This window comes from Bufo bufo, chromosome 7 (genome assembly GCF_905171765.1).
Source record: "Bufo bufo chromosome 7, aBufBuf1.1, whole genome shotgun sequence".
Taxonomy (NCBI): domain Eukaryota; kingdom Metazoa; phylum Chordata; class Amphibia; order Anura; family Bufonidae; genus Bufo; species Bufo bufo.
In genome coordinates this window covers 9,267,469-9,295,234 of record NC_053395.1, presented here as the reverse complement: position 1 = coordinate 9,295,234, position 27,766 = coordinate 9,267,469, and the positions used below count along the sequence as shown (strand labels likewise).

At 42.9% G+C, this 27,766-nt stretch overlaps 1 protein-coding gene across 1 annotated transcript; it reads right to left on the bottom strand.

Moving 5' to 3' along the window:
• Positions 1-11,185: 11,185 nt before the first annotated feature.
• Positions 11,186-27,319, bottom strand: PRSS53 (serine protease 53). Its single transcript, XM_040440885.1, has 14 exons — positions 27,264-27,319; positions 18,600-18,629; positions 18,038-18,200; positions 17,240-17,532; positions 16,996-17,162; positions 16,676-16,919; positions 15,973-16,123; positions 15,425-15,678; positions 15,165-15,325; positions 14,532-14,760; positions 13,284-13,440; positions 12,936-13,204; positions 12,472-12,614; positions 11,186-12,377 (listed from the first exon to the last, which is right to left on the bottom strand). The coding sequence occupies exons 1-14, from the start codon at positions 27,301-27,303 to the stop codon at positions 11,910-11,912; spliced, it is 2,769 nt and encodes a 922-aa protein (XP_040296819.1). The 5' UTR covers positions 27,304-27,319; the 3' UTR covers positions 11,186-11,909.
• Between the last annotated feature and the right edge of the window lie 447 nt (positions 27,320-27,766).

Genomic DNA, 27,766 nt, shown 5'->3' with positions numbered 1-27,766 from the left:
TCGACCACGTCCTCTCCCTGCAACAGGAGCTCCACCAGCAGCACCACGACTGGGGCCACGCTCTCCTCATATTTTTTTAATTTAGGATCTTGCCCTAAATGGGTGTTTAATTAAAAGTAAAAAAGAACGACAGTATGTAAAGGGTGTATCTCACACGGCCTGAACCAGACTAGGCCTCAATTAAAGATTTCTTTGCACAAAATGGCTGTATTTCAAATGCCTGATTCAAACCCCTGTATGTAGAGGTGGTATCTCAGAGGGCCTGAACCTCTGTAGGCCTGAAGTAAATATATCTTTGCACAAAAAGGCTGTATTTCAAATGGTTGTAATTCAAATGCCTAATCCAAACCCCTGTATGTACAGGGTGGTATCTCACAGGGCCTGAACCTCTGTAGGCCTGAATTCAATATTGGTGCACCAAATGGCGGTATTTAAAATTTCTGAATGTAACCCAAATGTATTAAGGGTGTATCTCATAATGACATCTGCATCAAAGGCTGCCAACTAAATTTTTGGAGCCCAAACCCCTTTTTTTTTTTCAACAACTGAATTTGACAGCAGTATATAAGCTGTCAGTATATAAGCCTGTAATTTCACACGTGCTGATGCTGCAAGGCCTGAAAATAGTGTTTTTTGTCAAAAGAGTGTGTTTTTCAAACCCCAGAAAATGATGGGTGTATTTCTAGCTTAAATTGCACACTGACTAATCCAGATGTTGTAGATTGCCCAAAAAGTCTTTTTTTGTTAACAGAATATGAATGCTGTATATATTAAACTTGAATTTAACACTTGCAGATCTGGCAAATACCGTTTTTTGAAAAAAAAAATGTGTTTTTCAAACCCCAGAAAATGATGGGTGTATTTCTACCTTAAATTGCACACTGACTAATCCAGATGTTGTAGTTTGCCCCCAAAAAATTGTGATTTGCAATGTCCCAAAAGCTCAGATGCAGTGCTGGTGCACTGTGCATGCATAAAATGGCCGCCGCCACCCACCTAACTAACAGAATTCTTAAAGTTAGTATTTTTGGTCAATGAGCTCAGGGCAGGGTAAAACGATAGTGCCCTGCACCCACACAACTATTTGTCTGTAGATCGCTGCGTTAGATTCTCTCCTATTCTCTCCCTGAAATCTCAAGTCCAGCAGCATCCTCTCCCTACACTTGTAACAGCAGAGCTACGTGACCCAAGCTTATATAGAGGCTGGGTCACATGCTGCACTGGCCAATCACAGCCGTGCCATTAGTAGGCATGGCTGTGATGGCCTCTTGGGGCAAGTAGTATGACGCTTGTTGATTGGCTGCTGTGCAGCCTTTCAAAAAGCACCAAGAAAGTGCCGAACACCGAACCCGAACTTTTTCGAAAATGTTCGGGTTCGGGTCCTGGGTCCAAAAATCCTAAAGTTCGGTACGAACCCGAACTTTACAGTTCGGGTTCGCTCAACTCTACTCCTGACCGTTGTGCACGTCTGATCTGCAAGTACAGGAAACGTTTGGTTGAAGTTATTGCTGCCAAAGGAAGTTCAACCTATTATTAAATCCAAGGGTTCACATACTTTTTCCACCTGCACTGTGAATGTTTACATGGTGTGTTCAATAAAAACATGGTAACATTTAACTCTTTGTGTGTTATTAGTTTAAGCAGACTGAGATCAGATCACATTTTATAACCAATTTGTGCAGAAATCCATATCATTCCAAAGGGTTCACATACTTTTTCTTGCAACTGTATATAACATTGTCTCATATGTTCAAATCTTGCACTTTATTTGGCTGCATACACATACATTGTTTGCTGGCATCATTTACCATATTTCCCTTGGGCTTTTGACCTGGTGTTGCTCCGGTGTGGTCTCTACTACCAGGGGTTTAGGGGAGAAGGGGTCCTGTAAGGCTTCTCTCTCCCCTTGTTTTCACCTATGTCATATATCTATTTTTAATATCAATAAAGATTTTTGCTATATTTATATGCGACTATTTTCATATTTATTAGGGGCTATTAGTGAGCGCTGTTGTAGGAGTTGTACTGTATGAGTCTAGGCCCTTTTCATTTTTTCTTTATCATATCTGAGGTACGTGTTGGTTTCAACACAATCCTCACCCTGATCCTCCTCCCTCCCACCATGGAGAGTCTTGCCATACAAGTGATCCCACACTCGGATATTCCGAGGAGCTTTTTTCAGCACCATTCCTTCATTTGGGACTGTCGACAAGCTCGCTTGAAGAAGGACATGAGATCTTGTGCCCTGATTCCCAAACTCTTGGGCATCTATAGTCACAAGAAGATGACGGTGGGAAATGGCAATTAGTGTTTCACGAGGTGGATGATGATGATGAGACACAGTTGCCAATAAGTCAATGGCAATTCGTTTCTCAAGAGGTTGATGATGAATATGAGACACAGTTGTCAATAACTGAGGTTGTTGTTAGGTCAACTAGTCAGGAGGATGAGCAGAGTGAGGAAGTGGAAGAGGAGGTGGTGGACGATAAAGTCACTGACCCAACCTGGGAAGGTGGCAAGCCGAGCGAGGACAGCAGTACAGAGGGAGAGGGATTTGCAGCATCGCAACAGGCTGGAAGAGGCAGTGGGGTGGCAAAAGGGAGAAGGCGGGCCACACCAAACAGGCCCGCAACTGTTCCCCGGAGCACACCCTTGTGGAAATCTCCCTTGCCAAAGGGGTAGGTGTTCCGCAGTCTGGCGCTTTTATGAGGAAAGTGCGAACGACAAAAGAATTGTAATTTGCAACCTGTGCCATACAAAAATGAGCAGGGGCATGAACACGCGCAACCTCACCATCACCAGCATGATCCGCCACATGGCATCAAAGCACCCTAATAGGTGGCCGAATGCCTGGATCCACAATGTGTGTCTGCGGGTCGCACCACTGTGTCCTCTTCCCCTGTGTTACGTGCTGGCCAATCCCCTGTCGAAGGCGCAGGCCCGGATGCCCTTCGACCCTGCACCTGGACTTTCGCAGGCACCATCAGCGACCACATCCACTTCCGTGTCCCAGCGCAGCGTACAAATGTCCACCCACAGGCCATAGCACTAAATGCGCAACTTTCCAAATTATTGGCCCTGGAAATGTTGCCATTTAGACTTGTGGACACTGAGGCCTTCCTCAGCTTGATGTCAGCGGCCGTCCCTCGTTACGCAGTCCCCAGCCGCCACTATTTTTCACGGTGTGCCGTGCCTGCCTTACACCAGCATATGTCCCGTAACATCACCCGTGCCATGACTAACGCAGTTACTGGGAAGGTCCACTTAACCACTGACATATGGACAAGTGCTTTCGGCTAGGGACGCTACATTTCCCTGCCGGCACACTGGGTGAACATTGTGGAGGCCGGGAGCGAGTCATACCCTGGGATGGCACAGGTGCTACCGACGCCAAGGATTGCGGGCCCTAATTCCATCAGGGTTTCTGCCACCACCTACTTTAGTGACTCCAACCCCCACTTCTCCTCCCCCGCCTCCTCCTCCACTTCCACCTCAGAATTATCCTCTTGCAGCACCAGTCAGTCATTAGTCGATAGCTGGAAGCAGTGTAGCACTGCAGTGGGGAAGCGTCAACAGGCCGTGCTGAAGCTTATCTGCTTAGGTGACAAACAGCACACCGCCGCAGAGCTGTGGCAGGGGATAAGAGACCAGACTGAGCTGTGGCTGTCACCACTCAACCTACAACCAGGCATGGTTGTGTCTGATAATGGGCGCTTTGGAGCTCAGCAAGCTCACACACATCCCATGCCTAGCCATTTCTCAAAACCTACCCCAATTTGCCTGAGCTACTGGTGAAGGTGCGCCACGTGTGTGCCCATTTCCGCAAGTCATTGACAGCTTCCGTCGGTCTGTCAACGCTACAGCAGCGCTTACAATTGCCAGCTCACCGACTGTTGTGCGACGTGAGCACGTGTTGGAACTCCACGTTCCACATGTTGGCCAGGCTTTGTGAGCAGCAGAGGGCAGTAGTGGAATACAAGCTGCAACATGGTCGTCACCTTTCCAGTCAGCCTTTACTCGTCACAAGCGACGAGTGGTCATGGATGTCTGACCTCTGTGAGGTTTTACGCAACTTTGAGGAATCAACACAGATGGTGAGCGGTGATATTATCCGCGTCACCATACCACTTCTGTGCCCATCTCACTCAAACGCTCGCTGCTCACAATGAAGGTGGACGCTTTGCATGTGAAAGAGGTGGAAATGGGGGAAGACAGTACACAGGGTGATAGCCAGACCACCATCAGTTCGTCTTCTCAGCGCAAATTGGATGATGATGATGATGATGAGGAGGAGGAGGAGGAGCAGGTTGCCTCCGCTACAGAGGGTAGTACCCATGGAAGTTTAATTCCATCTGTTCAGCGTGGATGGGCAGAAGAGGAGGAAGAGGAGGAAGAGGATGATGAGATTAAGAGTCATCCTCCTGATGACGACAGCAAAGTCTTATCTGTTGGTACTTCGGCACACATGGCTGACTTTATGTTAGGCTGCCTTTCCCGTGACCCACGCATTTTACGCATTTTGGACAACACGGATTACTGATTGTTCACCCTTCTCGACCCCCGCTACAAAGAGAACTTCTCATCTCTCATTCCTGTGGTGGAGAGGACGAGCAAAATGGTGCAATACCAGAAGGTCCTTGTGGAAACATTTCTCCCAAAAATTTCCAACTGACAACGCTGGCAGCAGAGTCCGTAGTTCCTTGGCCAACTGAGGAAGGGAGATGAGGGGAACACACAGAAGTTCCAACAGAGGCAGGGCAACACTCTCCAAGGCATGGGACAGTTTCATGACACCCCGCCAGCACCCTCACCCTGATGCGCGGCCCAGTGTCACAAGGAGAGAAATGTTTTGGAAGATGGTGAAGGAGTACGTAGCAGACCGTGTCAGCGTCCTCAGTGATCCCTCTGTGCCTTACAACTACTGGGTGTCCAAGCTAGACACGTGGCACGAACTGGCGCTCTACGCCTTGGAGGTGCTGGCCTGCCCTGCCGCCAGCATTTTGTCAGAGCGGGTATTTAGTGCTTCTGGGGGCATAATAGCTGATAAGCGCATCTGCCTGTCAACTGAAAATGCTGACAGGTTGATTCTTATAAAAATGAACAAGGCCTGGATTGCCCCTGACTTCTCTACTCCACCAGAGGAAAGCAGCTGAACATAAAGGCACTTTACATGTGTTTTTTATAATGTACTGAATACACTGTATTCCCATGCACCCCTTCCACCACAAACAAGGGTATATGGTTCAATCTACCTTTTCTCCTCCTCCTCCTCCTCCTCTTCCATCATATCAACATGCTTATTAGCCTGCCCTCGCTCCTAATGTTGTAGAGGGTCAGCTCACCTGCAGGCCCTCAATGTAATTTTTTAGAGGGTCAGCTCACCAGCAGGCTCTCGCCCATAATTTTTTCAATAGTCAGCTCAGCAGCAGGCACTCGCCCATAATTTTTTAGATGCTCAGATCAGCAGCAGGCATCCGCCCCTAATGTTTTAGAGAGTCAGCTCTGCAGCAGACCCTCACCCCTAATGTTTTGGATGGTCAGCTCAGCAGCAGGCCCTCACCCCTAATGTTTTTGATGGTCAGATCAGCAGCAGGCCTTTGCCTGTAATGTTTTAGAGGGTCACCAGCAGGCCATCAATCATAATTTTTCAAGGGTGTGTATGATGCCCTCCTTTATGTGTAATAAAGGGTGTATCGGAGCGCCGGTTCCTTGTAATTTTTGGCAGCCCTTTCACTTAGTGCATAGGCTTTAAGAGTGCAGGAGTCCCACTACCTGAACAATTGTACCACAATGTGAATGAGGCCTCCTTTATGTGATATACCGGTTGTATCGGAGTGCCTCTTCCTTGTAATTTTTGGCAGCACTTGCACTTTATATACAAGTAAATATACAGGAAAGAATGTTTCCTAACAATTTTTCCTCTAAAATCGATTTTATCTTCGGTTTGGTGCGTATTATTGTCAGTCTGTAATATTGGCGCACTACTCGGACAACATCGTTCTCAGCAGCGACCTGGGAGTCCAAGATGCGTCCAGACATCCCGTCCATGCTGTTCCCGAACCATTTCGGTGGTGTTTCCATCAATTTCTGACCTTTTACTATGAACCAGACGCCCTCCCCTCTTCAGAGCAGGCGGTGCCTGGTTTACTGCTCGGGTTCTCCCATTGACTTCCATTGTGCTCGAGTGATCGGTAGTGCACCCGAGCATCCCGAGGTGTTCGACCTGAGCACCCGAGCACTTTGGTGCTCGATCAACACTACAGTAGATATCTGATTTTCATTTTTTACAATGACCATAGGAGAACCCCTTTAAGCCAGTGTCTGATATCCTATGTGTCATATGATACCGTATCAGCATGCGATCAGGGATTACGCTCTTGGGGAACGTTTTTTTTTTACCAGGAATATTTGCAGCCCAGAAGTTTTTGCAATTCAGAGTAGGTGAGAAAAAACATAAAAAATGTTTATAGAACAGAATTTTATTTTCCTTCGACATTACAGGAATATTCATAGATTTGTTCACAGTAAACAGATGATACTCTGGTGGGGCATGCTGGCACATGTAGTACGACTAAGGTAGCGAACATAACACAAGAGGTGAAAATGTGGCGCCCTCTCAGGTCCTCCGCCGCTGTCTATACGGTACATACGTCGTATATTTTAGAAAACGCCAGAGAGCAGCGCCACCTAGTGGGCCGAATGACCATCAGCATGACATTACAGAGCCGTGAGATATTAACCCCGCGTCTCCCACCTGATAATAATTCTATCATAGTCCTACCATATATATCGCTGTCACGTCCCACACTGATATTACAGTCCGGTGTAATAAAACATGAAATCTCTGACTCATGAAATGTTGCATGAGAACATGTAGAGGTTCCCCAGCTGACCTGATATTGTATTGTTACACTTTTATTCTCTTATATTTTTTTTCTTGTATTGCATTGCAATTCTGTGGACAATAATCCCATTGATTTTATTGGATGATAAGCTGCGAGAGCTCCGCAGCTTAATTTTAATTTTAAGGAAGGACCGTGACCACTATAGCCACACTGCTATTGATTTTATAATTATAAATTGGTTTTATAACCATATCGCTCATATATTGCTATACGTTTGTGGTGGGTGGATGGTCTTCTTTGTGGCGCTGTGCGCTTCTTGCCGGGTGCTTGTTGTGGCCTGCGGGGGGCGCCTGTTGGTGTGCGGTCTGTGTGTCGGCGGCTCCGCGGGTGTGCTCCGGATGGTAGCACGCGTTCCAGAGCGCTCACCCATCATGCGCACCATCAAATACTCATCTAGCACTCTCCTCAGCCTAAGGAATACTACTACACCACTTCCAACCAGCTCCCAAACAATACTACGGAAAGAACACGGATCACCACGCCATCAAATTTAAAATAACCACTCACACCATTTGTCAAAAACCAACACACTTAAAAACGACACACTGGACAAGATCACAAAAGAAATTACACTCACAACTCTTCAAAACCACACTATCTAACAAAATAGCTGCGCTAACACAAAATTGCCCAACTGAAGACACACTCAACACCCTCAACACAGTACTATTACAGACAGCAGACACAGTCGCACCAATACATAGAGCACCCACTCGCAAAAATAATTCAGGTTGGTTCAACGACTCCCTTACTGCATTGAAACAAGAACGCAGAAGAGCCGAAGGAGCCTGGAGAAGGAACCCAACAATGGAATACCACACAAACTACAAATCACTTACCAAAAAATACCACAAAGCCATCTTCACAGCAAAAAAAGAACACTTCTCCAACACCATTTCAAAAGCCATAAACCGTCCCCGTGAACTCTTCAAACTAGTCGCTCAGACTATGAACCATAACTGTCTAGAGCCTCCAGCAAACGAAACACAAGAATTCTGCAATGAGCTATCTGACTTTTTTATTGACAAAATCAAAAACATTAGAGAAATAATTCAACAGAACATAGCAAGCAACCTCATCTACCCAAGGCAAGAAGAAAAAAAACACACAAATACTCTACAATCACCGAGATTTACTCTGGTCCCAATCACCATTGACAACACTAAAACCATTATCAGAAGCCTCCGAGACAGCACATCCCCAAATGACATTATTCCCACAAAACTTTTGAAAGAATGCACTGACATTCTGGCACCCACCATAACACACCTCATAAACCATTCATTCAAAGAAGGAATAGTCCCGATCTCCCTCAAGCAAGGCATAATCAAACCCCTCCTAAAGAAGCCCAATCACGACCCCAAAGACCCAAATTACCGCAGACCGGTCACAAGCCTTAACACCATCTCCAAGATTATCGAGAAAGCAGTAGTACAACAGCTACAACCCCATCTGGATACCCACAAACTCTTGGACCCACTTCAATCTGGTTTCCGCCCTGGCCACGGGACAGAAACGGCGCTCCTCAAAATCTGGGATGATGCCCTCGAAGCAGCAGATGAAGAAGAATCATGTCTCCTGGTGCTGCTGGACCTCAGCGCAGCTTTCGACACAGTGGACCACCAAACCCTGCTCACTCGTCTCACAGAAGTAGCCGGAGTTGCAGACTCTGACCTATCCTGGTTCGCATCCTTCCTGGAGAACCGAACCCAGAAAGTGAAACTAGGAGCCTTCACCTCAGAAGCACGTAAAATCACATGCGGAGTCCCTCAAGGATCACCCCTGTCGCCCGTGCTCTTCAACATCTACCTCTGACCTCTCCTCAAAATTATCAGCAACCAGGACCTGCTCTATCATTCCTACGCTGATGATACCCAACTTTACCTACGCATTACCAACAAAAAAGACCAATACCACGCCCTGGAAATCTGCCTCTCATTGATCGACGATTGGATGACTGAGAGCTCTCTTAAACTCAACGGTTCCAAAACAGAACTCCTTTTCCTCCATGCAAACCGAAATAAAAACCCTAGCACGACATACACGCCACCTACCATCCTTGGACAAACCATCACTCCCAGCACCAAAGCTAAAAGCCTCGGAGTCATCTTTGACTCAGACATGACAATGGATGCACAAATAAGATCAGTAGTCAGCGGATCCCACCATCTTCTTCGCCTGCTGCGTAGACTCATCCCCTTCATCCCTGAAGGAGACGCAGCAGCAGTAGTTGGAACAACCATCAATTCCCGACTTGACTACGCAAACTCCCTCTATCTAGGACTTCCCAAATACCAAATTTCACGTCTACAAGTTGTCCAGAACACAGCCGCCAGACTGATAACTAGAAAAAAAACCTGGGAATCTATCACCCTGTCCCTGACGACCCTCCATTGGGTACCTGTGAAGGATCGGATCACATTTAAGACCCTCTGCCTCACACACAAATGTACACAAGGGAAAGCACCCCAATACCTCTGTGACAAAATAAAACACTACACCCCAGGTCGCCCCCTCCGGTCAGCTAATCAGAATCTCCTCTATATCCCCAAGATCCGCTACAAATCAAAAGGCGAACGAAGGTTCGCAGTCCTATGACCCCGGCTATGGAACATTCTACCCGCGGAGATCCGCTCAGAAGAAAACCATCTGGCCTTCAGGAAGAAGCTCAAGACCCACCTCTTCTGAAGGCACAGGCGGCAAACGGCTGCAAAAAAAGCTCCTTGAGGCGATTTAGTTCGCAATTGTAGTGCTATACAAGTTATTCATTCATGTACCTTCCAGTATACCGGCAGGACGAGGCACAGATCAGGCCTTCCCTGGAAGGACTTAAAGGGAATGTGTCACCAAAAATGTTTTCTGCCAGTTAAAACCACATCCTTTTTTTCTAATCTGTTTTTATTTTCTGATTACAGATTTTTTTATACTGTTTTCTGAACATTATTATGGCGGCGGCCATCTTGAGCATGATTATAGGGGCGGCCATCTTGCCTGAGTTGTTCTTAACAGCATTTAGAAAGCATTAATAAAACTGCTTTACGGCAGCCCCATGGGCCATATGCACACGGGCGCCTTCCCCCAGGGCCCTCCTATAACGTGTTCCAGGAAATGTTGAGTGGTATGTTGCGGCCTAAAATGTCTCTTTATGTGTCACGGTGCTCCTACCTGGATATGGCTGGACCCCAGGCTTTGGCTCCCAAGCAATAAATAGGGGGAATAATTGAGGGATAAAAAAGAATAACTTGAGTCCAGACCTCGAGATGCAGTTCAATGGCAGCTTTACTTTGCATAGACATTCTCCAAAATGGTTTACAGGCTTTGTCTTGGTCCCAGCAGGCTTTAGCATGAAACTGTCAGGCAAACTCCACTCTGCTATATCTGTTCCTCTCCGACTCTGCTGTACTGACAGGTTGGCTGTATAACTCAGCTTCTTCTGTAGGCTGCACTTCACTTTGTAGCCTGACTCTAGGTTATGCCAGGGAACTTTCCTCCTGGCTCCTGAGGCTTTAAGTTTTGGCCTCCATGGACAGCAGAGCTTAGGGTGCTCTGACTGGCCTGGGCACATCCAGCAGAGACATGCCCCTGCATACCCTTCCCCTAGCTGGGGGTAAGCTAGACTGACTAGAACATCTGCCCCACCCTTCCTGCAGGAAGTAGGACTAGCCCACTCCCCTTCAGAAGGGGGTTAGAATGGAATGGTAAGTTCCACTCTCTCTAACTATAGCTCTGCCATATTTGCTGCCACCTGCTGGTGAACCAGGCACATTACATGAACAGTTACATTAGAAATGCACAGTGTGGAGGACCTAGAATAAATGCATAAGATGACATGAGGTTAGACCAATAAAGACAGTAGCAAGGTGCAGAAATGGTAACACCACTCTGGGGTGTTACACATAGACACAATGGTCAGGAGGGGACCTCATTGACTTCTATGGGAGAGTTTTCTAGGCTCTTTGACCTGAGCAGAGGTCATTGTGCAGGGAGGTGGAGTAGATAAGCTTTGACAATCACCTATCCTGTCTTATCTGTCATTCTAGTCCTTCCTGTAATTATATCCCCTCTGTGCATAGATAAGCAGGTAACTGCAGTAAAGTGATCTGTATAGACCAAGAAGTGGTGCCAATTATTAGGCCCAGTGGTCAGTACGAAAACTGCAGGATTTCATGGGTTTTGTTTAACCCCTTAGTGACCAGCCTGTTTTGGATCTTACTGACCAAGCGTTTTTCTGTCTTTTTCCATCGTCACCTCCAAGGAGCTATAACTTTTTTATTTTTCCATCTGTATAGCTGTATGAGGGCATGTAAGGGGTTAAACAGCTCAGATCAGCACTTCTGCCGGTCCGGGCTGTTAGAACAGGAGTGCGGCTCTCATACGAGAGCCGTGCCCCTGCTCTCCACTTCACTTAGACCGGGTCACCGTGAAAAGGCGGTGGACCAGCCTAAGGCCCCTTAGTGACCGCTGTAAAAAGGCATATGGGTGGTCACTAAGGGGTTAAATATAGATATTAACATGGAAAATGAAAAATAACGTCACCCAAAATTCTTTAAAAATATAGTAAATATAAAAACACGATTTAAACAATAGGTCACTTTCTGATGACACCTTCCCTTTAAAACAAGTCACCACTTGTGCACATGCACCAATGGTCACCAAGACAGGAAGTCAAGTCCGCACTGGGAACCTGAAGAAAAAAGTAGAGCTGCAAAAAATAAAAGTGTCTGCACAGTTACTGCTGCGGCTTTAAGAAATCACTTACAAACATTACAAATCTGCATTACCTTCAGGAGAGGTATATGGTATATACATATAAGTAACAATGTATGTGTCTGACACCTGGTTGGTCATCTGCTGTACAAAAAAAATTCAAGTTTGCTAATTCCATCCTCCATAAGACTTGTGAGAATGCAATGTCTGACAGGTGACATGTGATGCTACTCATGAAGGCTGCAGTATGAATGCTGCTCAGGAGGCTCTGAAATAAGCTGCAGTCTTTGAAGGTCCTCAGCAGCAGAGAACAAGACTTAGGAGAAGCAGAAGACAATGTGTAGACTGGTTCCACCACACAGACCCTGCACCGGAGCGCATTGTTGGTGAAATTCCAGACGTGTTGGTTGTGGAGTGTCCAGAACAGGTAACTCCATCCTGGGCACCTGAGCAGGAGACGTCTGTCTTGGGGGTACTGGCGCTGTGTAATATCAGCGTTGTGCTGTGTAGAGATGGCGGAACAATTGTTGTGTTGGCCGAGGGCATGGAGTCATTTTGTCCTGCGTCTGGCATTGGCGTACTACTTGCCAAATAGCTAAGATCCTTGTTGGGAACCACCTCTTGTATCCAGGGCAGTATGGGCATCACTTCAGTAAAGTTTCCGGGGCATGAATTCTTGGGCGGAGACCTTTGGTTAGCCATACCATACAAGAACCAGGGACCTCCAGACTTGGGTTGGCATACCAGTGGAGCACTGGAATCCATCTGTGGGCAATGAAGTTGATGGACGATGGCCATGAGGTTTGTTTCAGGACTTATCCCCGTTCCCAGTATCTCCCTCAGCTTTTTATGTACATACCAGGCAGGTCAATGTGTTGTCTCGTTTGGCAGCTGCACACTGTTGTCCACCACTCTGCGTAATGTTTCCTTGAGCTCCACAATTCTTGGCATCCAACAGGGAGACCTCCAGATGTCTCAGAGGTGGAGAGGAAGAGATACCGTCTAGATAAGAGAAGAACACAGATCAATAAATGTCCTCTAGGTAGACAATCTACCCATCCTGGAGGTGTTACATGAAGACTGACAATGTGGTTTTTCACCTGCCGTGAATAAGATGACATATGTCCTGGTTATCTGGTCATTTTCTGGGATAAACCCAAGGTACTGACATTTTAGAACAGGGAGATATCTTAATCTGGCAACATCCATATGACTTTGGGTATAATTACCCACCAATCCCACCATGTGAAATGTGCATATTTACTTATGTGGATTAGGGGAGGTAGTGCCACTGTGGGCTGTGGTGTAAAGGTTGATACCTACCTGAGGGGTACAGTTTTCCCCAACCACTGACCCAACATCTAGTGGGAAGAAGTAGAGACTGGTACCGAGGGAGACAAATGGGCAGAATGTAGTCACTGAAAGTGATTCCGTAGAACATCTCCACCAGTGCCAGGTCATTTTCTCCAGTCTTCGTATTGTATCCTGGGTGAGGCACCACTCTCTTGATCTTACGTGTCACCTCTCGAGGATTGGGCCCATCCTGGAGTTGTCTGGACAGTGATACTGTGTACTCACTAATAGAGCTATACCTGCAGAGAAATGGCATGTGTGAGCCCCATGTTGGCCCATGTAGGAACAGTCCACCCACAGCCACCTGTCCCATAATACCTAGGAATACAGTGAGCAGCAACCAGAAACCAGGTTTCAGCAATCATCACAGCAGAGCAGACGTGGGAATCGTATAGCCGTAAACTGCCCTGCCATGGCCACGTCTTATCTGTGACCTCATCAACAGGTCCAGGAGAAGTAACTGAGCGCCCACAAGCTGCAACACATGATTAGATTGCAGAAGTAATGACGGTTTTAGAGAATCGCAGAATAGTGATGTCATTTCTGATAACTAAAAAGTTCAAGTGACATTACAGACATATAGTTGTGATGTCATCATATTTGACGGAGCTTTAATGATGTCATTATTCAGCTAGAGTACCAATGCCACTACTCATATTTGGAGATGTGAAGTCAGCACTAGAGTAATGATTTTACCTTGACTCGGTGATGTCATGATAAACTGCACAATATTATTGATGTCATCATTCATAGTTGGAGGCAATCATGTCATTGTGTATAGAGGAAGGCTAGTGAAGGCATGATATACTGTAGAGTTGAAAAGTAGTGATGTCACCTTTTAGAACTGGAAAGTTAGAGTTGTGATGTCACCATTTGTAATTCAAGAGAAATTGTGTCATCACTAATAACTGTTTAATCACCTTTAATAGAAGTGTAGTGAAGTCCTCTATTATAGAATAGTGATGTCATCAGTTATAGTAGGAGAGTAGTGATGTCATCACTTATAGGTGGAGAATAGTGATGTCATCAGTTATAGTAGGAGAATAGTGATGTCATCACTTATAGTAGGTAAGTAGTGATGTCATTAGTTATAGTAGAATAGTGATGTCATCACTTATAGGTTGAGAATATAGTGATGTCATCACTTATAGTAGGAGAATAGTGATGTCATCACTTATAGTAGGAGAATAGTGATATCATCACTTATAGTAGGTAAGTAGTGATGTCATCACTTATACTTGGAGAGTATTGAGGTCATCACTTGTAGTAAAAGGTGTAAAAAAATAAAAAATAGGGAAACTCCGGGCACAGCACTGGTGTTTTGTGAAATTGTATTTTTTTGTAAAAAAAAAAGCATTAAAATATAAAATAGCTATGCCTTTCAGCTGTGTACCATCACCTTCCTCAGGCTTCATCACTTATACTAAGAAAGTAGTGATGTCATCACTTGTAGTAAGAAACTAGTTATGTCATCACTTGTAGTAGTGATGTCACTAGCCGGGGACCTCACTCTAGGGTCTCAGATTTGTGTTATGGGATCTCACGTTGGTCCTGGCTGATCTTTACCTCTTGGACTATTGAATGAGCATCTATCTGTATCCAGCAGTGCCGGTTGAGTGTTCAGCTGTGAGCGGAAGAAGGCGTCTCGAGTCCCCCGGAGTATCCAATCTTCATATTGTGTGAGGTCAGTAAACACCTTGGGAAGTGAAGTGTTACAACCTCCTCCAAAGCTCTGCATGCCAACCAGAAACCAGGTCTTATTCTCCTTACATGCCAGAGGGCCCCCAAAATTACTCTGCCAAGAAAGTAGCGGAAATGTATTAAAGTAATTCCTTAAAAGAATGACCACAGTGGTGTAATGCCTCTAACTGGCCACCGAGGGCACCCCATCTTGATGTTAAACATTTATTGTTAACCATGTATTTGGTAATTATAATGATAGTATTAGACAATGTTAATTATAGGTGTCATATTCATTTAAGACTTAAAGGGGTTGTCCACTCAGGGACGTGTTTCCTTCAGAAGCTAGGTTGCACTAGACACTGAGTCTGCTTCAATTTCCTGAAGTGTTAGGTGTTTTTTTGTTTGGAAGAACAGTGACACTATGATCGGTAGTGTGTTGCCTGCATGCAATTCATTCCTCCTGCCACTAGAAGTGGAGATCACAACAACACTGTAGATCCTCAAGATCACACTTACCAGACACTGGCCCTCCATATTCTCATGTCTGGTGGCACATATCATACCAGGCAGTATGGAGACACTGGAGTTACCAGAATTTGGATTACTGTAGATGCAGTTGCATTGGTTAGGGCCAACTACATCCATCTTCACTCCTAGGGAAGTCTCCATTTGGTCATCTGAAGAACACAAAAAAAAAATGGTCAGAATTAAGATTGGGGAGTACAATGTCTTCCTGGTCTGATGCCTTATAAAACGTCACAAATGGAGAATCTCACCGGTTTCATGACCGATGAACCAACATGAGGAGTTATACAGAATTTTATGGGAAGCGTGGGGAACACAGATTGGTTGGGTGTAGGCTCCTAATTGTGCCGGTGTAGAAAGTCGGACGAGAGCCACATTGTTCCCCTGTTCTGGAGTGATGTAAGACCCATGAATACTGATCTTCTGCACAGCGAACTGCCTCATTGCAGGTGTCCCGGAGGCCATAGTGACTGACCAATCTGATGGAGAGTCTGAAGTGTCTGGGCTGTAGGACCGAAAGGGAAACATGGAACCGGTGAAGACACAGTGAAGAAGCAAAGAAGGACGCAACTATCTACAACATGGTTGCCCTTTAATTCCACCAACTTGCTATAATAAAATCTATTCCCCGCTGTATTACTTCATATTCCCTATTTCCAACCTCATATTTTCCATGTTACCCATTGCTTTCCTAACATCCATTCATGTTCCATAAATCCACCCCCTTCAGTTCTTCTCTTTCCATCTCCTTCCTTCTTATTCCCCCTCCCCTGTTCTCCATCATTGTGGATTGTCTCACCCAATGAAGCATTGGGCCGCTGTTATAACCCAGTTGGTTGAGATCAGAGCCCCTCCACAGACCCTTCGATCATCATTCCACAGGTCCACTTGCCAGGGCCACGGCCCAGGACTCACTGAGCCTACAGTATCAATGTCTGAAAATACACATCCTGGAGAAAGACAAGTGGAGATAGTTAATACAAAACGGTTGCATTTTTCAGCCGACGGCAAAATCAAGTCAATTGTCATTTTTGGGGCAATGAATTAGCAGATGTAAAAAATTCCTAAGATGCAAATAGGCAGGCACACCATCTGTTGTCGCTTGTGTTAGATAAAAGATTATTTATTGGTAAACAATCAATAATAAAATTGGATCAACATATACATGAATGTAAAAACCTCTGGTGAGGTAAGTATACAAGTAGCTCATGCAGATATATCATGTAAACATACTCCTAGGTATATAAAAATCACACCATGTTCGGCAATATATCACAAGCCGTAATCCGTATCTATATAGTCACTTGACTGTCACTTCCTAAAGGAAGATATATCAACTGGGAGTACCACATGTGATGTAACATTTTTCAAAAAAATCATCTGACTAGTGTCCAGTGGTCAGGCATCTCTCCATTAAATGACGATACAAGGATGTAAATCTGTATTTTGCTGAGATTCTACATACTGAGGAGCCATGAAGTATGTCCAGTCCTAGAGCTTACCTGAGGTCAGATTACTCAGAAGGTCACTGCAGTTGTCATTATCCACATCATCTGTGACATTAATGGACTGGGGGGTGAAGGTTACAGAGGAGTCAGTGTACTGCTGGATCCAGTCTTGATAGAAGGATGTGGAAGTGATAATGGTGGGATTATCTGTCAGGTGACAACCTTGAGAAAAGCTGATGGCTCCGGTAAGGAACCAGACCCCATCTTCATTGCAGACAACAGGACCCCCAGAGTCACCCTAAGGCACACAGGACATGATCAGGATGAATATAGAGATAGAGGTAGTCATGAACAGAAGACACGACTCTACTTACCAGACAAGGACCCTTTGCTCCAATAGTGTCCAAGATACACGACATACCAGGCTTTGCAGGGTCGGAAACTTCTGGTCTCATGTGAGTGTTGTAGATACAGTTACACGTTCTCCATCCTATTAGTGTTTGAGCAACTTTCTGCAGTAACCTCTTACTGTCTAGGGGCACTGTAGGATAATAAGAGGCAAACAGTTGGCAAAGATGGTGGACAGGTCCCTTTCCATCCCATCAAAATTCTACTCACCACCTTCTGGAACATCTTCAAGGCCAGTTACATAGCAGGTGCTGCGAAAGTGGAATCGGTGGGTGCTCTCTGGGAGGCAAATGGGGGAGATAAATCTTGTAAAATTTGCAGGTTGGGACAGTTCCACCAGTGCGATGTCATGTCCTTCAACGTAGTTGGTATAGCTGTTATGTACCACGATCTTAATTGGCATAACAGTAACTGCTGAGCTTTCTTCTGGAGTATATCCCATTTTGGTGAAGCCCAGGTGGACTCTCCATAGTGTGGGGTCCCTTTTATTATCCACAGCTGTACTTAAAATGAAGAAGAAAAGTCAAAATAAGTCAAGGGTAGTCAATGATACAATGGGGAAATCAACCATAATCATATTGATCAAAGGGGTCTCCTGAAGTATTTGGTTCATGCCTCCAAATATCAGGATTAGAAGGCCTGGCATGAGTTCACCCTCATTCCCACCCCTCATAGGAAGGAACAGCCTGAGTAATGCGTGACTGAAAAGACTGAAGGTGAACTGCTTGGACTTTTGGGGCTACAACACTGGACAAACCCAAAGGTTGTGCTTATATGTGGTCCAGCCCACGAGGATCCCATCCCTGTTCCTCTTGGGATTCATCCTCCTACCTCCCGTGCACAGAATTATTAAACATGGATAAAGGGAACCGTTTCCTACAAGAGGAAACAAAAACCAGGACCCCTGCAGTGGGGGTATGAAATAATTATATTAAAGATATTTCCAAAAATTTGGACCTCCAACCAAGAATAAATGTTTTGCTCCAGTCTCCACTCTGTTACACTTACTTGTCAAAGCAGTGAGCAGCTGTGAGGACCCATTTCTCCGAGATCAGGGTTCCTCCACAATTCGGCTTCCCCTTGAAGCTCAGAGTCGCATGCCATGGCCATTCCCCTGGGACTGCATTGGTTCCACCATAAATCCGAGCGTGCAATCCCTGCCTCCCACAGACTGCAATGCAAACAGGGACAACTGAGAAGAATGGACCGTGCAGGGTTATCGCCAGTCATTGATCGTCCATTTACCATTGATATTAATACAACCGCTGCCTGCAGGGACGTTCACAGATCTCATAGGGCCCCATTGCAAAACCTAGTGTGGGCCCCCTGCACCAAGTTTCTCAGTGTACGTTCATTAATCACTCCTGGTCAATGCAGAACATGCGCAACGGCCAAGATTTCTGACAATTTTTTTTAATCAAGTTGATTAAATTTTTATTAAATACAAATTCTTCTAAATTACTATAATATCGCCCAAATCTATGGAATTGAACAGATGTGAAGATTATCTGACTGAAGCTGCTGATTTGGATCGTAAACCTTCTGTATGTATGGATCTGGTTGGTCTTACCTGCTGCCACGCCTGGTGCCGCCTGGAGCACTGTGGGGAGACACAAATTGGGGTTATCTACAATAATATTTCTTTTTGTGATAAAATCTAACTCCATATAATACTTATCCACTATAAGATCCAGCTTGTCTCCGGTAGTATCAGAAGTCTCCCTCATGGAAACATGACTGCCAGGACCCATCATCTGATTTCTACTGACCTTCACCTCCGTTCTCTATAGTGGACATCACTAGGATGGGACATTACTTCTGCTGTGATGGGGTCAAGACTATTCCCTTCCCTGGTGAATGTGCAGATGAGGTAGAGTCAAGAGTTTGCACATGGGCCATAGAGAAGAATAGTGATGTCCCCTCCATAGCCTGGACCACACACCTGGTATAGAACATGACATGAGAATTTTCAGAGGAGGAGCGTTGTGTGACCGGGTTCCCCAGGTGCAAATCCATGTAACTTCAGAACAATACGAATATGAGTAATTAAGGTGGTTTTGAGTGACCTGATGGTCCTGAAAACCCCTTTCATATCTCCTAATAATCGTATAAACTTTTGGGCTCAGTATTCATTGTGACGACCAATGTCTCTTAAGCTGCTGTTGGGTCGATAACTGATATCTGACCATGAAGGGGATGTCAATGTCAACCACACTGCTTGTCTACATAAGAAGTAATCTCCCGAAGTCTACAGAACACAGCGGCCACCAATAGGTGATTAATGTCATAATCATGGACACAATAGCAGCAAAGACCAAGACTCCAAGACCTGACATACTCTCCAGGTCTGGTCATATGGGTTGCCCAGTTAGCTGATACTTCTGTGAGCAGTGTGGATTGTTGTTATGGGGGCTCAAGGCTCAGTTGACTATACTTCAGCCATGTAGACCTGGGGGCCCCTGAGTCGTCTGCTGCCGTGATGACTCATTAGATGTCGTAAAATCTTGAAAAAAGTCAATGAGAATGATTTGTGCAGCCGTGACTCAAGGTTCTGCTTCCGGATAATTATTTTCTGTAAGGACCACACCCTGGAGGAGGCCAGGAACACAAACTCTTGCCTGGATATACCACATTTAATGGTGCACAATGCTGCCAGCTGCTCATATCCCTGTCTATACAAGTCTTACACTGGCACCAAAACGGGTGCACAGGGTAGAGAGAGCGTGGGATGATTGTATTATATAGCAGCCAATATGGCCGCCATCACAGCGACCAGCGTCCTTAGAGCCCAGAACAGCAAGTACTCAACAGCATTCCCAGAAACTGATAGAACTAGGAAAGTATCAGGGGCTTATATTTTCTGGTGTTTCGGGGGAAAAGGTAGATTTTTGCAAATTGTGAAGCCACCATAATAAAGGAAAAGGTATATACAGTCAGGTCCATAAATATTGGGACATTGACACAATTCTACCATTTTTGGCTCTATACACCACCACAATGGATTTGAAATAAAACAGACAAGATGTGTTTTACCTGCAGACTGTCAGATTTAATTTGAGGGGATTTACATCCAAATCAGGTGAACGGTGCAGGAATTACAGCAGTTTGCATATGTGCCTCCCACTTGTTAAGGGACCAAAAGTAATGGGACAGAATAATAATCATAAATTCAACTTTCACTTTTTAATACTTGGTTACAAATCCTTTGCAGTCAATTACAGCCTGAAGTCTGGAACGCATAGACATCACCAGACGCTGGGTTTCATCCCTGGTGATGCTCTGCCAGGCCTCTACTGCAACTGTCTTCAGTTCCTGCTTGTTCTTGGGGCATTTTCCCTTCAGTTTTGTCTTCAGCAAGTGAAATGCTCAATCGGATTCAGGTCCGGTGATTGACTTGGACATTGCATAACATTCCACTTCTTTCCCTTAAACTCTTTGGTTGCTTTTGCAGTATGCTTTGGGTCATTGTCCATCTGCGCGGTGAAGCGCCGGCCAATGAGTTCTGAAGCATTTGGCTGAATATGAGCAGATAATATTGCCCGAAACACTTCAGAATTCATCCTGCTGCTTTGTCAGCAGTCACATCATCAATAAATACAAGAGAAGCAGTTCCATTGGCAGCCATGCATGCCCACGCCATGACACTACCACCACCATGCTTCACTGATGAGCTGGTATGCTTAGGATCATGAGCAGTTCCTTTCTTTCTCCATACTCTTCTCTCCCCATCACTCTGGTACAAGTTGATCTTGGTCTCATCTGTCCATAGGATGTTGTTCCAGAACTATGAAGGTTTTTTTAGATGTCGTTTGGCAAACTCTAATCTGGCCTTCCTGTTTTTGAGGCTCACCAATGGTTTCCATCTTGTGGTGAACCCTCTGTATTCACTCTGGTGAAGTCTTCTCTTGATTGTTGACTCTGACACACATACACCTACCTCCTGGAGAGTGTTCTTGATCTGGCCAACTGTTGTGAAGGGGGTTTTCTTAACCAGGGAAAGAATTCTTCGCTCATCCACCACAGTTGTTTTCCGTGGTCTTCCGGGTCTTTTGGTGTTGCTGAGCTCACCGGTGAGCTCCTTCTTTTTAAGAATGTTCCAAACAGTTGTTTTGGCCAGGCCTAATGTTTTTGCTATCTCTCTGATGGGTTTGTTGTGTTTTTTCAGCCTAATGATGGCTTTACTGATAGTGACAGCTCTTTGGGTCTCATCTTGAGAGTTGACAGCAACAGATTCCAAATGCAAATAACAGACTGGAAATGACCTCTGGACCTTTTATCTTCTCATTGTAATTGGGATAATGAGGGAATAACACACACCGGGCCATGGAACAGCTGAGAAGACAATTGTCCCATTACTTTAAGTCCTTTAACAAGTGGGAGGCACATATGCAAACTGTTGTAATTCCTGCACCGTTCACCTGATTTGGATGTAAATACCCTCAAATTACAGCTGACAGTCTGCAGGTAAAGCACATCTTGTGCGTTTCATTTCACATCCATTGTTAGAAATGTGTCCATGTCCCAATATTTATGGACCTGACTGTATATGGACACTGCACAGTACCACTTCTCCTGTCCTGTATACTGGGTGTAATCCTCAGTATCTGTTCTTATTCTGTATATAATAAACACCTCCGATCTCATCTCATTGATTGGACTCGTTGGCTGACACCTCACTCCAATTAGCTCTTGGAGATGTCATTAGTCTAGGGGTTCACATACTTTTTCCACCTGCACTGTGAATGTTTACATGGTGTGTTCAATAAAAACATGGCAACATTTAATTCTTTGTGTGTTATTAGTTTAAGCAGACTGTGATTGTCTATTGTTGTGACTTAGATGAAGATCAGATCACATTTTATGACCAATTTGTGCAGAAATCCACATCATTCCAAAGGGTTCACATACTTTTTCTTGCAACTGTATATGGACACTGCACAGTACTACTTCTCCTGTCCTGTATACTGGGTGTAATTCTCAGTATCTGCTCTTATTCTGTATATATGTACAAGAATATAACTACTATATTACTGCCTCCTATGTACAAGAATATAACTACTATAATACTGCTCCTATGTACAAGAATATAACTACTATAATACTGCTCATCTGTACAAGAATATAACTACTATAATACTGCTCCTCTGTACAAGAATATAACTACTATAATACTGCTCCTATGTACAAGAATATAACTACTATAATACTGTCTCCTATGTACAAGAATATAACTACTATAATACTGCTCCTATGTACAAGAATATAACTACTATAATACTGTCTCCTATGTACAAGAGTATAACTACTATAATACTGCCTCCTATGTACAAGAATATAACTACTATAATACTGCTCCTATGTACAAGAATATAACTACTATAATACTGCACCTATATACAGGAATATAACTACTATAATACTGCACCTATATACAGGAATATAACTACTATAATACTGCTCCTATATACAGGAATATTACTACTATAATACTGCTCCTATGTACAAGAATATAACTACTATAATACTGTCTCCTATGTACAAGAGTATAACTACTATAATACTGCTCCTATGTACAAGAATATAACTACTATAATACTGCTCCTCTGTACAAGAATATAACTACTATAATACTGCTCCTATGTACAAGAATATAACTACTATAAAACTGCCTCCTATGTACAAGAATATAACTACTATAATACTGCCTCCTATGTACAAGAATATAACTACTATAATACTGCTCCTATGTACAAGAATATTACTACTATAATACTGCTCCTATGGACAAGAATATAACTGCTATAATACTGCTCCTATGTACAAGAATATAACTACTATATTACTGCCTCCTATGTACAAGAATATAACTACTATAATACTGCTCATCTGTACAAGAATATAACTACTATAATACTGCTCCTCTGTACAAGAATATAACTACTCTAATACTGCTCCTATGTACAAGAATATAACTACTATAATACTGTCTCCTATGTACAAGAGTATAACTACTATAATACTGCTCCTATGTACAAGAATATAACTACTATAATACTGCTCCTATGTACAAGAATATAACTACTATAATACTGCACCTATATACAGGAATATTACTACTATAATACTGCTCCTATGTACAAGAATATAACTACTATAATACTGTCTCCTATGTACAAGAGTATAACTACTATAATACTGCTCCTATGTACAAGAATATAACTACTATAATACTGCTCCTCTGTACAAGAATATAACTACTATAATACTGCTCCTATGTACAAGAATATAACTACTATAAAACTGCCTCCTATGTACAAGAATATAACTACTATAATACTGCCTCCTATGTACAAGAATATAACTACTATAATACTGCTCCTATGTACAAGAATATTACTACTATAATACTGCTCCTATGTACAAGAATATAACTACTATAATACTGCCTCCTATGTACAAGAATATAACTACTATAATACTGCTCCTATGTACAAAAATATATAACTACTATAATACTGCTCCTATGTATAAGAATACAACTTCTATAATACTGCTCCTATGTACAAGACTATAACTACTAGAATACTGCTCCTATGTATAAGAATATAACTGCTATAATACTGCCTCCTATGTACAAGACTATAACTACTATAATACTGCTCCTATGTACAAGAATATAACTACTATAATACTGCCTCCTATGTACAAGGATATAACTACTATAATACTGCTCCTATGTACAAGAATATAACTACTATAATACTGCCTCCTATGTACAAGAATATAACTACTATATTACTGCCTCCTATGTACAAGAATATAACTACTATAATACTGCTCATCTGTACAAGAATATAACTACTATAATACTGCTCCTCTGTACAAGAATATAACTACTATAATACTGCTCCTATGTACAAGAATATAACTACTATAATACTGTCTCCTATGTACAAGAGTATAACTACTATAATACTGCTCCTATGTACAAGAATATAACTACTATAATACTGCTCCTATGTACAAGAATATAACTACTATAATACTGCACCTATATACAGGAATATTACTACTATAATACTGCTCCTATGTACAAGAATATAACTACTATAATACTGTCTCCTATGTACAAGAGTATAACTACTATAATACTGCTCCTATGTACAAGAATATAACTACTATAATACTGCTCCTCTGTACAAGAATATAACTACTATAATACTGCTCCTATGTACAAGAATATAACTACTATAAAACTGCCTCCTATGTACAAGAATATAACTACTATAATACTGCCTCCTATGTACAAGAATATAACTACTATAATACTGCTCCTATGTACAAGAATATTACTACTATAATACTGCTCCTATGTACAAGAATATAACTACTATAATACTGCCTCCTATGTACAAGAATATAACTACTATAATACTGCTCCTATGTACAAAAATATATAACTACTATAATACTGCTCCTATGTATAAGAATACAACTTCTATAATACTGCCTCCTATGTACAAGACTATAACTACTAGAATACTGCTCCTATGTATAAGAATATAACTGCTATAATACTGCCTCCTATGTACAAGACTATAACTACTATAATACTGCTCCTATGTACAAGAATATAACTACTATAATACTGCCTCCTATGTACAAGGATATAACTACTATAATACTGCTCCTATGTACAAGAATATAACTACTATAATACTGCTCCTATGTACAAGAATATAACTACTATAATACTGCCTCCTATGTGCAAGAATATAACTACTATAATACTGCCTCCTATGTACAAGAATATAACTACTATAATACTGCTCCTATGTACAAGAATATAACTACTATAATACTGCCTCCTATGTACAAGAATATAACTACTATAATACTGCCTCCTATGTACAAGAATATAACTACTATAATACCGCTTCTATGTACAAGAATATAACTACTATAATACTGCTCCTATTTACAAGAATATAACTACTATAATACTGCCTCCTATGTACAAGAATATAACTACTATAATACTGCCCCTATGTACAGGAATATAACTACTATAATACTGCTCCTATGTACAAGAATATAACTACTATAATACTGCTCCTATGTACAAGAATATAACTACTATAATACTGCCTCCTATGTACAGGAATATAACAACTATAACACTGCTCCTATGTACAAGAATATAACTACTATAATACTGCTCCTATGTACAAGAATATAACTACTATAATACTGCTCCTATGTACAAGAATATAACTACTATAATACTGCTCCTATGTACAAGAATATAACTACTATAATACTGCTCCTATGTACAAGAATATAACTACTATAATACTGCTCCTATGTACAGGAATATAACTACTATAATACTGCTCCTATGTACAAGAATATAACTACTATAATACTGCTCCTATGTACAAGAATATAACTACTATAATACTGCCTCCTCTGTACAAGAATATAACTACTATAATACTGCCTCCTATGTACAGGAATATAACTACTATAACACTGCTCCTATGTACAGGAATATAACTACTATAATACTGCCTCCTATGTACAAGAATATAACTACTATAATACTGCTCCTATGTACAAGAATATAACTACTATAATACTGCTCCTATGTACAAGAATATAACTACTATAATACTGCTCCTATGTACAAGAATATAACTACTATAATACTGCTCCTATGTACAGGAATATAACTACTATAACACTGCTCCTATGTACAGGAATATAACTACTATAATACTGCCTCCTATGTACAAGATTATAACTACTATAATACTGCTCCTATGTACAAGAATATAACTACTATAATACTGCTCCTATGTACAAGAATATAACTACTATAATACTGCTCCTATGTACAAGAATATAACTACTATAATACTGCTTCTATGTACAGGAATATAACTACTATAATACTGCTCCTATGTACAAGAATATAACTACTATAATACTGCTCCTATGTACAAGAATATAACTACTATAATACTGCTCCTATGTACAAGAATATAACTACTATAATACTGCTCCTATGTACAAGAATATAACTACTATAATACTGCTCCTATGTACAAGAATATAACTACTATAATGTTCCTATGTACCATATAGTAAACTCTTAACATGAAATAATCCACCATTAGACCGTACAGGACGTGGTTTGTTGCTGGTTATAGGTTATGAACAAGTGACAGTGTAAGAAATGTGAGAGGAGCCGACGTTGCACTGAGCACCATTAGGTGGATTATGAGGAGCGGATTAGTGAGATTCTCTATAAACTGTAAATACAGAGCAGCACACAGTATAAACTACATCCTCATCATCCTTAGCTCCGTAAGGTTTTATTCAGTCTTTTAGGCTCCAAAGAAAATCTCAACTTCTTTCACAAATTCTGCTTGACATTCCAGTCTGTTTATAGGAAATCTGGGTAATTATCTTTGTGAACATGCTTGTAGCCACCATGGTTGTCAGCGCGGTTGTAGCCACCATGGTTGTCAGCACGGTTGTAGCCACCATAATGGTCACTGCCTAGATATTTTAGAACCAGATAGAACCTGGAAGCATAGAACATTTAACAACTTCACAACTCGGGGACTCATTTCCTTGGAAACACTTTGTCACTTGTGCCCAGCTTTAGGCCTGAGCTTAACGGGGCTGTGCACATTGGAAGGTCTGACAGACCTGAGAAAGGAAGCCTACTTACCTGGTTCCCAGTGCCGGCTCCCTTCTCTTTCTCATCCTGTCCTCAACTGCTCTGCTGCGCTCCAAGGACCTGAACTTCGTTTTGATGCTGCTGCAACAGTGTCCTGATCCCCTCGTGTCCAATAGTCACCTGCCGCAGGGGGAACAGGTCACCACTCCGGCATCACAATGTAGGTTGATATACTAGGGGCACAGGGGAGCAGCAGAGGAGAGAAGGAACAGGAAGCCAGTGCCAGGAAGCAGGGGGTTCCCTACGCAGGTCCGCCGAAGAGGAGATTGCCAGAACCCTACCAAAGTGCGCAACCCCTTTAATTTTCAGTAGGCAACAAGAACATGCCCATGATGCTGGAAGCACCAAAGGTTCTCAAACTTGAGTGAAATCAGAGGTCTACCATGGACTAGAGGGTCTCAAAACATGCTCATCAGGTTATCATATGTGCAGGCAATTGCCTCCACCCTAGTATCCAGACCTCATGTAGCAACCCCAGGATCTCACCTGCACTGCAGAACACAAGTGTGGCCACCAGCATGCCCATGTTGTGTCCTCGTATGTGAACGTGTATTTGTGAGTTTACCTGTCAGTACAGATATAAATATATAGACGAAACAGGCACACCTATAGAGCTGATTGCAGGCACACCCTCCGCTCCTCCTCAATCACTGTCCAGACATGTGGCTTCCATCTCGAAGACGAGTCACTTTCACCTGAAGGCCTGACATAGCAGCTGGCAGCATCATCTGCACGTGATGGCTCAGCGCCACCTCTAATGATTTCCTCTGACCACTCATTTGCTTCTCATTGTAATGGCTCGGGTAGAGGACTTTAATGGTTTACATCGTGTCCACTTCATAGATCAGGTATGCTTCTAATTATACTGTGGCATCTAATTATTTATGTGAAGAATTAATTTTGTGGAGACAATTGTTAGAAGGACAACATAAAGGACAACCATACAGAAGGTCTGTAGATTCAACCAATTAGATCAAGCCGATTGTTTC

What these genes read in the sequence shown, in the direction of transcription:
- PRSS53 (XM_040440885.1), bottom strand. Translation starts at nt 27,303, where the DNA reads ATGGGCATGCTGGTGGCCACACTTGTGTTCTGCAGTGCAG. An exon ending in CTCATTCAATAGTCCAAGAG is followed by an intron (nt 13,441 to 14,531) that starts GTAAAGATCAGC and finishes CATGTGTTGCAG; the next exon opens with CTTGTGGGCGCTCAGTTACT. An exon ending in GCTGCTCACTGTATTCCTAG is followed by an intron (nt 13,205 to 13,283) that starts GTATTATGGGAC and finishes ATTTCTCTGCAG; the next exon opens with GTATAGCTCTATTAGTGAGT.